Source organism: Dasypus novemcinctus, chromosome 1 (genome assembly GCF_030445035.2).
Source record: "Dasypus novemcinctus isolate mDasNov1 chromosome 1, mDasNov1.1.hap2, whole genome shotgun sequence".
Lineage (NCBI taxonomy): Eukaryota > Metazoa > Chordata > Mammalia > Cingulata > Dasypodidae > Dasypus > Dasypus novemcinctus.
The window spans coordinates 130,021,562-130,034,936 of NC_080673.1; the positions used below are offsets into that span (position 1 = coordinate 130,021,562).

General features: G+C 36.0%; 1 protein-coding gene across 2 annotated transcripts in view; it reads right to left on the reverse strand.

Annotated features, from left to right (window-relative positions):
- USO1 (USO1 vesicle transport factor) overlaps positions 1-13,375 on the reverse strand; it is a 137,715-nt gene that overhangs the window by 76,107 nt on the left and 48,233 nt on the right. For both annotated transcript variants that reach the window (XM_058296814.1, XM_058296809.2), the window contains exon 4: positions 4,485-4,561. In XM_058296814.1, coding sequence (XP_058152797.1) covers positions 4,485-4,561 — 77 coding nt within the window. The remainder of the gene's footprint in view (positions 1-4,484; positions 4,562-13,375) is intronic.

The following is a 13,375-nucleotide window of genomic DNA, read 5'->3' on the forward strand; positions in this document are numbered from 1 at the left end:
TCAGGCTTCCTGGGTTCTTCTCTTCCTGGGGCTTCCCTCTCTCTGGGCTCAGCTGATCATTCTCTGGTCTCTGCAGCTGCAAACTATCAGGCGAATGGCTTGTCTTTCTGCCTGGGGCTTTCTTTCTTTCCTCATGACCAAGCTCCTCTGTGTGCTTACTTCCCAGGGCTCCAGCTCAAAACTCCAACTTCCCTTCTCGGCAGTGCAGTTTCTCTGTGAGTTCCCGCCCTCAATGTCCTACTGACGTTGCTCAATCAAAGCCTTAATCATTATTTAATCAAGTAAAAGTAAAACCTCTGAATCCAATATACTCTAGTATATCCAAAGGGAAAGACTAGTTTACACATACAATCTAGTATTTCTTTTTGGAATTCATCAATAATATCAAGTTGCTACTGCATCCAAATAGGAAAAGAGGAAGTAAAACTCTATTTGTGCGGATGGCATGATCCTATATTTAGAAAATTCTGAAATGTCTATGACAAAATTACTTGAGCTGGGAAATGGATGTGGCTCAACCAACTGGGCTCCTGTCTACAATATAGGAGGTCCAGGATTCAATGCCCAGGGCCTCCTGGTGAGAGCAAGCTGGCCCATGCAGCAAGCTGGCCCAGGAAGAGTGCTGATCCACATGGGAATGCTGCCCTGGATAGGAATGCCACCCAGTGTGAGAAAGCCACCCCATGCAGGAGTGCCGGCTGATGCAGAAAGCTGGTGCAGCAAGATGACGCAACAAGAGGCACAGAGGAGAGAAAATAAGGAGACGTAGCAGAACAGGGAGATGAGGTGGTGCAAGAGAGTAACTGCCTCTCTCCCACTCTGGAAGGTCCCAGGATTAGTTCCCAGAGCCGCCTAATGAGAATACAAGCAGACACAGAAGAACACACAGCGAATGGACAGAGAGAGCAGACAATGGGGGAATGGGGTGGGGGGTGAGAGAAATAAAATAAATCTTAAAAAAAAAAAAAGTTACTTGAGCTAATAAATTAGTTCTCCAAAGTAGCAGGATACAAGATCAACACGCAAAAATCAGTATTGTTTTTATATACTAGTACTGAACAATCTGAGGAGGAAATCAGGGAAAAAATTCCATTTACAATAGCAACAAAAAGGCTCAAGTACCTAGGAATTAAATTAACCAAAGAAGCACAGGATCTATATGCAGAAAACTACAAAACAATGCTAAAAGAAAACAATGAAGATCTAAACAAATGGAAAGACATTCTGTGTTCATGGATTGTTAGAATGAATGTCATGAAGATTTTTAAAAATATAATCCTTAGGCACCTCTGGAAACTTTTCAGGTGTATTTATATGGACAGCTTTTAATTAAACTTGTATTATATATTTATTCCTCAAATGTATTTATAACTGTACTTTTCTAGAGGCGTGAACAGTCAAAAACATTTCTAGGTCTTCTCATTTGGAACCCCATTCCATATTAGGTTTGTAATCCATATTATGAAAAGCAAACTCTTTATATAGAGATATTGTAATAAAGTATTTCCAATTCAGAGTGAGGGAATATCAAGTAACTTTTTTACACTGTGATCAATTAAAGCAGGGTCACCAATACTTTTTAATGTTGCCTCCAATCATTCTGCATCTTCTATAAACTAGTTATATGTTTATATGATTTAATAAAGAATCTATTCAGAAAAATAAAAATAAAATTGGCCACAATTTAATCAGAAATCTATAGAATACTTTACAAAATATATAAAAAATACTCTTCTCCTACTTAGTAGAAGATACTACACAAATCACACATCTCTGCACCTCCATTTTCTCATGTTTATAAAATAATAATATCACCTACCTCACAAGCTGCTATGAAGATTAAATAAGACAATGGGTATGAAATCATCCTCTAAATTTTAAAGGGTTATACAAATATGATGAAACAATAATAGAAACAAGAACTATTAATCTGTACTACCCAAAAGGAAGCAGATTAATGTCACAAGAACCAAGGCATAACGCTCTGGTATTTTTATTTTTTTTCAAACATCACAAAAGGTTATGCTACATATCTTAATATGTTAGTTTCTTTTGTTAATTTTTGTTAAGTATAAGCAACTTTGTTATATATCTTTTTAAACTAACTTCAGATAAGAATATTCCCTTCTTCATCTTAAAAAGTCAACCATCTCAGAACAGATGGCAAAGCAAAATAAAACTTGGTTATTTTAATAATGAGTAAAAGAAATATCAATGTTAAAAGTAAATGGAACTTGAAACAGACCACCAACGAAAAGAAAGAAAATATGGGTGAGTTCTATAAATCTCAAAATTGTCAGTAACCAGAACAGTGTTGTTTGTGCATGCATCATTTTAAAGGGACAATATCAACATATAAGTATTCTCTGAACTGGAATACTTACCAGTCTTAATGAATATATGTAAAACATAATGTATACATGTATAAGTATACATATTCAAATATTATCTTTTGTTTTTAAGTATTCTGCCTAAAATTTTTCCCCCCAGGAAGTACACTCAATGTAATTTCATATATATAGACTGCCCTACCAGAGGATAAGCTTTAATTTTATTAAAAGATGCATTAGAATATTTTCTGTGTTCTGGGTAAAGAGATTTAGCAAACACAGAAATAATAAACAGCAATATATGATTATCAAATATTCGTCTTATTAAGGAATTCTTGTATAGTGAAACAAATCTCAGATCTTTTTTACCAGCCAGAAGAAACATCACTTGACAGTGTCCTTTTATGTTATCAGAAATTATGCCTAAAAGCATCATGCATATGTAAATGCAATCTGTTACCTTCAACATCATCTGAAAAGGTAGACAAAAAAAATTAAAAGTGGGTGATAAAACAGTTTCTTACGTGCTAGTACATACAATAAATAAGAGCTTAAAAACATCAAATAAGCAATATAATCTCTTGGCAGAGGGACTAGTATTCATTTTAATCAAATACCAGAGAGATCTTAAAAGACATAAAAGTATATGCTATATTTTGGGGACTATGAGACAGATTTATGAATAAATTAAAGGATTATAAAATATCCCTTAGGTGAAGAACCCTAAAATGGAGTCACCTTTTGATGAAATAGTAAAGGGAAAGCATCAATAATGGAGCTGAAGGACACATTTCTCAAAATTTAGATTTTCAAATATTGACTATTTCAGGATGAGTAAAATTTCAGAAAAAAGTCTAAGTTCCTATTTTGATATTCTCTGGAAAACATGACTCTATCACCAGTTTAATCCAAAGAACTATTTTACCCAAAGGATCATTTTTGGATGCAGATTTAAAAATAAAGAGCCTAAATACGCAAAGAGAAACAAAAAAATTGGACTCCACTGTAACAAAGAAAACCACCTAACTAAAAAATATCAAAGACATACATTTTTTAAAACAGAAAAGCTATCCCCAGAATTCCTTGCAATCTGACTAGAATAAGAACTAAATTTCTAATCTGAAACAGCTAAGAAAGCCAAAGGAAGGAAGGGAAGGAAAGAAGAAAGGAATTGTGGTTACTCAATACAACCCAGCTTTAAATATGCCTATTAACTGAATTCTGTATCATCCAGAAAAGTTAATATCTACATATATTTGTTTATTTTTATTTTAATAAAATATGTGCATTTTAAAATGATTTGTATACTCAGAATTTTGAAAGATCATAAAATTTTGGCCTAAATTAGATTTATAAAAATGTATATGTCCATTCTTCTGACTTCCTAGAATAATGAGAAACCTACCATGTCCTCCTGCACCAGCCAGTCCGCAAGGAATGCACTCTCCAACAGCACTACATAATGTTATTGGATGCATGTTTTTGCAATATATAGGACAAAATATATTCAGATCTCTATCAAGCATTGCACATACAGACAATAAAATAAATGACAGACTAACTACCTTGCTTTCAAATGTATGCAAGCAATTTGAAGCAAGAAAGGAAAAAAGGATGTAACAAAGAATTATGTGGATTTCAATCTGCTTCATATCATTTACCACCAAATGGGCTAGATGTAAAGAAAAATATTTTTGTAAGTATAATAAATTGTTGCTTTTTATAAATTATCAAGTCCTATGTGAAAAGCCGAAGAATTTATTGGAATAAAACCCTCCAACTCCATCCTGTTCACCAGATAACTTACAGATAAAATATGTGATTTTCAACTTATAGCCCAAAACAATTATTTAACCCAGAAATTTCTCATATTCACATGGCATATAAAACCCAAAATCAGAAGGGTAAAAATATTTACTCAAAAAGTAGAATCTATTCCATCTCATTATAATGTATCAAAATCACACATAAAGCAATCATCCTAAAAATAATTTTCTAGGAAAAAGCTTATGTCTTTATAAATTAAAAAAGAAAAAAAAATCTTTTAAATAAATTTGTACAATAAAGCCAACTTTACATTTGGCAAAATCACCATAACAGTTAATTTTGTGTACAGAAAATTTAGTAACACATTAAAAATTGCTGGAAACTTACCTACTTCTTCTTCTTCATCATTAGATATTATATTATATAGCGTGTCCAAAGCATAACCTATTATTTCAGAATCCGAACTGGAAAAAAGAAATTATTTTACTTACACACTGCTGGTTGGAGTATAAACTATTATAACCAGTTTTAGACGTTATTTAAGAACATTATAAGAAACATTAATTCCATCTAAAAATCTACCCCAAGAAAATATCAGAGTGCAAACTGAATATTTGTAATTGTGAAAAATTAGATGCAACCCAACTTTAAAATCTGCAAAACTGGCACAATCCAGATAATTTTAGGCATATATAAAATTACATAAATGTGTATATTAATATATTTATAAATATATGAATAAAGATGATGGAAATATACAGAACTTAGCATCATAGTTGGACTACTAGAGATTATTTCCCCTCTACATACTTTATTTTCTTTAAAAAATCTAAGGTAAACATTTACTATTTATAAAATCAGGATGTGTAAGGTTTTGTAGTCATTGACAAACAGAGATTTTGAAGTTGTGATGTATGATGGCATTTAGAGTGGAAATCAAGAGTGGGATACAGGTCCCCAAAGAGTCAGTGAATGTGAAGGGAGTCATCAAGAATGACAAATGAAAGCAAAGAAGGGAGGGACATAGGGAGTTTTAACTTAAATAAAGTGAGTCTTCCTTTATTACTTATTGTTATGATTTTGAGAAATTTTGACAGGCAACTTTTAACAGACTATTGAGAAACTAGAACTGAAGGGATCTTCCTCAATCTGATAAAGGGTATCTATGAAAAATCCACAGCTAACATATATATTGGTGAAAGACTAAAACCTTTCTCCCTAAGATCAGGATCAAGCCAGAGATGTCCCCTATTGAGACTTCTATTCAACACCAACTGGTGGTTCTAATCAGAGCAATTAGGCAAGAAAATGAAATATTATAAAAGGCATCCAGATGATCAGAATAAGCAAATTCATAGAGCCAGAAAATAGAATACAGGTTACCAGGGTCTAGGTGAAGTGTAGAATGGGGAGTTCATACTCAATTGTTACAGATTCTGTTTGGGGTGACAGAGAAGTTTTGGTAATGGATGGTGGTAATGGTTGCACAACATTGTGAATGGAATTAATACTACTGAATTGTATGTCTGAAAGTAGATAAAATGGGAAATGCTAGGGTATATATGTTACCAGAAAAATTTATGTATTTTTAAAGTCATCTACACTGGAATACTATGCACAGATGGCATGATCTTATGCACAGGAAATCCTAAAAAATACACTAAAAACTATTAGAACTAATAAATTCAACAGTGCCTCAGGATACAAGCTTAACATACAAAAATCAGTTGTATTTCTATACATTAGCAATGAACAATCAGGATATGTAATTAAGAAGACAATTCCATTTAAATATCAAAAAATATGTTGAAATAAATTTTACAAAAAATGTCTAAGACTTATACAGTGGAAACAACAAAACAACATTGGGAAAAAATCACCCAAGACTTAAATAAATGAAAGGCACCCCATATTCATGGATAGGAACAAGAAATATTGTTAGCACGGTAATATACTCTATCAAAACCCCAACTGCCCCTTGACAAGTTGATTCTGTAATTCATATGGAAATGCCAGGAATTCAGAATAGTCAAAACTATCTTGAAAAAGAAGAAAAAAGTTGGCGAGCTCACACCTACAAATTTCAAAACTTACAACACAGCTGATGAATATAACTTTGAAAAACACACTCAAAGCTGATCAAAACAGTGTGATGCTGGCATAAAGACAAACAGAGCAATGGAATAGAATTGAGAGTTAAGAAATAAGCCCATTCATCTATAGCTAACTGATTTTTTACAAGGATGCCAAGCATAATCAATGGGAAAAGAATGGTCTTTTTTCTACAAATGGTGCTGGTACAACTGGATAGCCACATGCAAAAGAATAAAGCTGTACCCTCACTTCACATCATTTACACAGATTAACTCAAAATAGATTAAAGACTTAAATGCAAGGGCTAAAGCTATAAAACTCAAGGAAGGAAATATAGGAGCAAGTTTTTGTGACCTTGGATTTGGCAGTGGTTTCTCAGCTATGCCACTGAAAGCACTAGTAACACAAGAAAAAATAAAGTGGACTTGGTGATGGTTAGGCGAATATGTCAAGTCAGGTAAAGATGCATAGCTGTTTGGTTAAGGAAGCAGTGGGCTAACTATAACACAAGGGCATTTCATGGACTTTAATCATCAGTGAGTTGATTGTATAGGTGGCTGGTTACATCTACAATCAATTGAGGAGACTGCCTTCAGCAATAAGTGACTTTTCATCCAATTAATTGAAGAACTTAAAAAGGGAAGTGAATGCAGCATTCAGGGAGAATTCCCATTTCTACTTCAGACAGCCAGAGTCTCCTGGGGAACTAATCAAGTACCTTCATCAAAGCACCTGGTTTGCAGCCTGCCCTACAGAATTTGAACTTGTGCCATCTCCACAGTCACATGAGACAATTTTATAAAATTTCATACAACTTACAGATATCACTGTCAGTTCTGTTTCCCAAGAGAGCCCTAACACAGACTTAATGAAAATTAAAATCTTTTTTTGAGTCAGAGGCCACTGCAATAAAGAAAAAAAGACAATCCACAGAATAGAAGAAAATATTTGAAATCATGTATCTGATATATAAAAATATATATACCAGAATATATAAAAAACTCTTAAAACTGAACAACAAAAGAAAGTAACTCAATTTAAAAAAATAAAAAGAATTTGAATGGCTATTTCTCCAACGAGGATATATATATGGCTAACAAGCACATGGAAACATGCTCAACATCATTAGCCATCAGGGAAATGCAAATCAAAACCATTATGAGATACCACTTCACACCCTCTAAGATTGCAATTATTTAAAAAATTGGAAAATAACAAGAGTTGACAAGGATACGTGGAAAGTAAAACTCTTGCACACTGATGCTGCTGGGAATGTAAAATAGTGCAGCTGTCACAGAAAACAGGTGGGCAGTTCTTAAAAAAATTAAACATAGAATTACCATATGAACCGGCAATACCACTTTTAAGTATACACCCAAACAAATCAAAAGCATGGACTCACGCAGATACTTGTATACCAATGTTCAGAGCAGCATTATTCACAATAACCAAAAGGTAGAAAACAGCCCAGATGAATAGATAAACAAAAAGTGGTATATTCATGCAATGGAAGATTATTCAACTGTAAAAGGGGATGAAATTCTGATATGTGCTAAATATGGATGGACCTTGAAAACATGCTAATAAGCCTGGCATGAAAGTACAAATACTATATGATTCACTTAATGAAATATCTAGAATAAGCAAATTTATGGAGACAGAAAGAAAATTAGAGGTTACCAGGGAATGGTGAGTTATTGCTTAACAGGTAAGAGTTTTTGTTTTGGGTAATGAAAAATTTTAATAATGGAAAGTGATGATGGTAGCGCATGTTGTAAAAGTTAATTCTTGACACTGAGTTGACACTAAAATATGGTTAAAATGGCAAATTTTATGTTATGTATATGTTACCAGAATAAACAAGACAAATAAAACCTAAGTTACACAGCTAGATCTATTTTGCCATGATCTACTTTACCTGTAAAAACAAAACTACCATATATTATACATGTTTATATTTATGTATCTAAATGCAGAGGAAAAGTCTGAAAGTATACACACAGACTCATTACTAGTATTTTCCTCTGGTAGAGTAGTAAGCAAGAGTAGGAGGGAGAAGGGGTTGATGTGTATAAAAAGGACATTCACTTCTTATTTTATAAGCTTCTATTTATTGATTTTAGTTTTACTAGAACAAACTCACATTACTTGGGCAATTTAAAATAAAAAGAGCATTAAAAAAAAATAAGAACTTTGTAACACCTAACAATGTGGAGAAAAAAAATTAAGAACCCCTTTGCCTTTTCATAGGTAGCTGTTCTTATTTTCAGATACTACGCACATGAAGGGGAGAAAATAATAAGATGAATGGGTAAAACAGTCTTCAAACGACAAAACTACAGAGATGGAAAACAGATTAGTGGTTGCCAGGGCTAAAGGAAGTAAAGAGAAGGAGGTGGCTGTGACAGAAGAGATCCTTGTCTCTCTCTCTCTCTCTTTCTCTCTCTCACACACACACACACATACACACACACGCAGAGCATGTAAAACTGGTGAAATCTGAGTAAGGATCATGTATTCTATCGATGCCAATTTTTCTTGGTTGTAATACTACTCTACGGTTTTGTAAAATGTAACCATTGGGGGCAACTGGGTGAAGGATAGACATGATTTCTTCTATATTCTTTCTTACAGGTGCTTGTGACTCTATAATTATCTCAAAACAAAAAGTTCTTTAAAAAAACAAACTAGACAATGAGATAACTAGTTCAACCCAGTAGGATGGCTATTAAAAAAAAAAAGGAAAATAACAAGTATTGGCAAAGAAGTAAAGAAACTGGAATCCTTTTTCATTAATAACTTTATAAGACTCATGGTGTAGCCACTGTTGAAAACTGTTTGGCTGTCCTCAAAAACATAAACATAATATTACCACATGACCCAGCAATTCCACTCCTAAGTACAACATCATAAGACCTGAAAACATGTCCACACAAAAAATAGTACACCAACATTCACAGCAGTATTCACAAAATTTAAAAAAAATAAAAATAAAAATAGCAGAAATACCCCTAAATCACCTGATGAACAAACAAATTCTGGTATACCCAAACAATGTAATACTCAGCAACAATAAGGAATGAAGTTCAGATGCATGCCATAACACGGAGGAACCTTGAAAACATTAGCATAAAAGGAAAAATACTGTATGATTCCACTTATATGAAGTACTTAGAGGAGGAAAATTCATAGAGACAGAAGGTAGATTAGAGGCTAACAAGGGCTAGGGGAGAGGGAAATGGAGACCTATTGTTTCATGAATATAAGATTTCTTTCTATATTTTGACAATAATGAGGGTTCCACAACTTTGTGAATATACTAAAAACAACTGGAATGTACATTTTAAAAGAGTGAACTGAATGGTATGTGAATTATGTTTCAATTTTTAACTGTACATTAACGAATTCTCATTGTTTATTGTGACCCATTTCATGGAATTTGGTTGAGCAGCCAAATAAACAAAACACACATTGTGTGACAAACATTATGTGATGGTTAGTCTAATGTGTCAACTCGGCCAAGTAACTGTGCCCTGTTGTTCGGTCAAGCAAGCACCTGGGTAATTGTAATGCAAGGATCTTTATGGACTTTAGTCATCAATGAGTTCATTGCATAGATGACTGATTACATCCACAATCAATTGAGGAGATTGCCATTAGCAATGAGTGATGTTTTATCCAATCAATTGAACCCCTTAAAAGGGGAAGTGATTTCAGCACTCAGAATTTACAGCTCGAATTTGGACAGCCAATATCTACTGGGAACTCATCAAGGACGTTCATCGGAGCCCCTGGTTTGCACTCTGCCTGTGGATTCTGTTTCCCTAGAGAACTCTAATAGTTTGGTACCAGGAGTGGTTCTTGAGAAAAAGAATCTTAAACATGGGATTTCTGCTGTGCTTCTGGGAGTTTTGCAACTGGCTCTCTAATCTAATTGGACTCAAGGGTACTAATGACTCCCTTTCCAATAACCAAGAGGATACTAACAGCCCAAGACATGAGCTGGAAATGGAAATATACAAAATATCACCATTGGATTCCCCTATATCCATTCTTATAAGAGGCAAGGATCAGGGTGAGTGTTTTCAACACCTTAAAAGAGTTTTGTGGAATCAAAAGGTACAATGATGTTGGCTGGCTCTTCCTAACTAAATTTGTATACAGTTATAAAAGAAAAGGATAAGCTAAAGTCCTCCAATTTGAACTTAAATGCTGTATGAATGATGTGAAAGTTTCTATGTGTGCTCTGAAAGAAATCTTGTTTCATGCAACCACAGACTTGAGATCTCTGAAAACCAGATTCAGAGTCTCACTGTCCAAGTAGCAGAGTTACAAAGGAAACTAAAATCTCAACCTTGCGGGTTTCTGCTATTAAACTGAAGGCATTGATTGGAAAGGAGTGGAACCCTGAAGGTTGGGATGGAGACTTAAGGGTTAATGATGATATTGGTGGGGATATTGGATCTCTAAATTCTGCTGAGACTGTGGTAGGCAAACCTGTGATGGTCTGCCCTGCAGAGACCACACAATGTCAAGCTTGTGCCACCCAATCTCTAGCCTGCTTCAGGGAGTATGAACCTCCTTCCAGTCCTGAGACAGGTACCATCCAAACTTCAGCATGCACTGCCCAACCTCCACCCTGCCCTGAGGAATCTGCCTTTGAACCCCTGCCGGGAAGAGATTAATCCTGTCTCACCAGATGAAACTGAAAAGAAATGCCCTGAAGCCAGTAGCTTGCAAGGCTACTGCAAGCTATTACTAGGCTAAAATCACAAGCCTCAACAGACAAGGTACACAGTGTGACCCATGAGGAAGTACACCATGCTCTAAAAGAAATGCATGAGTTTTCCAACTTATATAGACAGAAATCAGGGAATATGAGTGGAAACGGATATTAAGGGTGTGGGATAATGGTGTAAGGAATATAAAGTTGGATCGGGAGGAATTTATTGATATGGGCCTACTAAGTAGAAATTCTGGATTCAGTGCTGTAGTGCGAAGGGCTAGAAAGGGCTCTAAAAGTTTGTTCGGGTGGCTGACTAAAACAGGGACCAAAAGATAGCTTAGAATGACGGAGTTTGAGATGTCCCACTTACCCAGGTATACAGTAGAAGAGAGAATTCAAAGGCTAAGAGAGATTGGAATGATAAAATGAATTTAACATTTAAGACGTGCCCACCTACTCCAGGAATGTCCAGAGGACACACCTTTCACCAGGACTGTGAGGAATAAATTGTAATACTCCCTAAAGAGCTCTGTAGGCCAGATAGTACTGTAGTAACTGCTGTAATAGAACTAGAATCCTTAAACATTACGGGGATGATCTGATTTTGGGCAAGTAAAAGTCAAGAATCAGCAGTTAATCACCAAAGACAAGGTAGATGTGGCTACCATAATGAAAGGCAGGCTCAAAGGAGCAGAGTCTGAGTCAATTGCCAAGTCAATTGGCCTTGGCAAATAGATCATGGGGTACCTAGAAGTGAAACAGCTGGGCAGTTTAATAAATTCCTACTTGATCTGTGTAAGCAGAAGCATTTTAGGTCCAGTGAACAAAACCCTAACTAGAATTACAGACACAGGGAATCATAGCCCTTTAATCAACTGCAAGACTTGAGACAGTTTACAGGCCCAGAGGTCCTTGAGTGAGCAGAAGGCCAGGTCCCCTTGGGGAAGGATCTTGTTACACTGCCAAAATTTATACTGTTAATCTTCCTCACAGCTTTCCCCAAGAGAACCATGGCCTTTTACCAGAGTAATTGTATACTGAGGGAAAGGAAATGATCAGACATTTTGGGGATTATTAGACACAGCTCAGAAGTGACATTAATTCCAAGAGACAAAAAGTGTCACTGTGGTCCACTAGTCAGAGAAGGGGCTTATGGAGGGCAGGTGGTTAATGGAATTTTAGCTCAGATTCATCTCACAGTAGATCCAGTGGGTTCTGGACCCATTCTGTGGTTACTGGAATAAACATACTCAGTAACTGGCAGAATCTCTACATTGCATATCTGACTTGTGGAGTGAGGGCTATTATGGTAGGAAAAGCCAAGTGGAAGCCACTAGAACTTCCCCTACCTAGCAAAATAGTAAATCAAAAGAAATAAAGGATTCCTGGAGAGATTGCAGAGATTAGTGCCACCAAAAAGAATCTGAAGGACGCAGGGGTGGTGATTCCCACCACATCCCCATTCAAGTCTCTTATTTGGCCTGTGCAGAAAACAGATGGCTCTTGGAGGATGACAGTGGATTATCATAAACTTAACCAGGTTGTGACTCCAATTACAGCTGCTGCCCCAGATGTGGTATTACTGCTTGAGCAAGTTAACACATCTCCTGGTACCTGTTATGCAGCTATTGATCCGGCAAATGCTTTTTTCCCAAGTGTCATTAGTAAGGACTACCAGAAACAGTTTGCTTTCAGCTTGGCAAGGCCAGCAGTATACCTTCACTGTTTTGCCTCAGGGGTATATAAACTCTCCAGCCCTATGTTATATTGTCCACAGGGTCCTTGATTGTCTCTCCCTCCCACAAGACATCATACTGGCCCATTATATTGATGATATCATGTGGAAAGGACATAGTGAGCAAGAAATAGCAATAACTCTAGACTTATTGGTAAGGCATTTGCATTAGAGAGGATGGGAGATAAATTCAACAAAAATAGAGGGGACTGGGAAGCGGATTTGGCTTAACTGATAAAGCATCCACCTACCATATGGGAGGTCCAGGGTTCAAACCCAGGGCCTCCTGACCCGTGTGGTGAGCTGGCCCACATGCAGTGCTGATGTGCACAGGGAGTGCCAAGCCATGCAAGGGTGTTCCCCATGTAGGGGAGCCCCACACACAAGGAGTGTACCCTGTAAGGAGAGCCGCCCCACACAAAAAAAAGTGCAGCCTGCCCAGGAGTGGTGCCACACACATGGAGAGTTAATGCAGGAAGATGATGCAACAAAAAAAGAGATGCAGTTTCCCAGCGTGGCTGACAAGAATACAAGCAGACACAGAAGAACACACAGTGAATGGACACAGAGAGCAGACAACTGGGGAGTGCAGGAAGGGGAAAGAAATAAATTAAAAAAAATAAATCTTAAAAAAAAAAAAACCCAAAAACATAGAGGGGCCTTCCATTTTGGTGAAATTTTCAGGTGCCCAGGGTTGTGGGGCATGTTGAGATATCCCTTCAA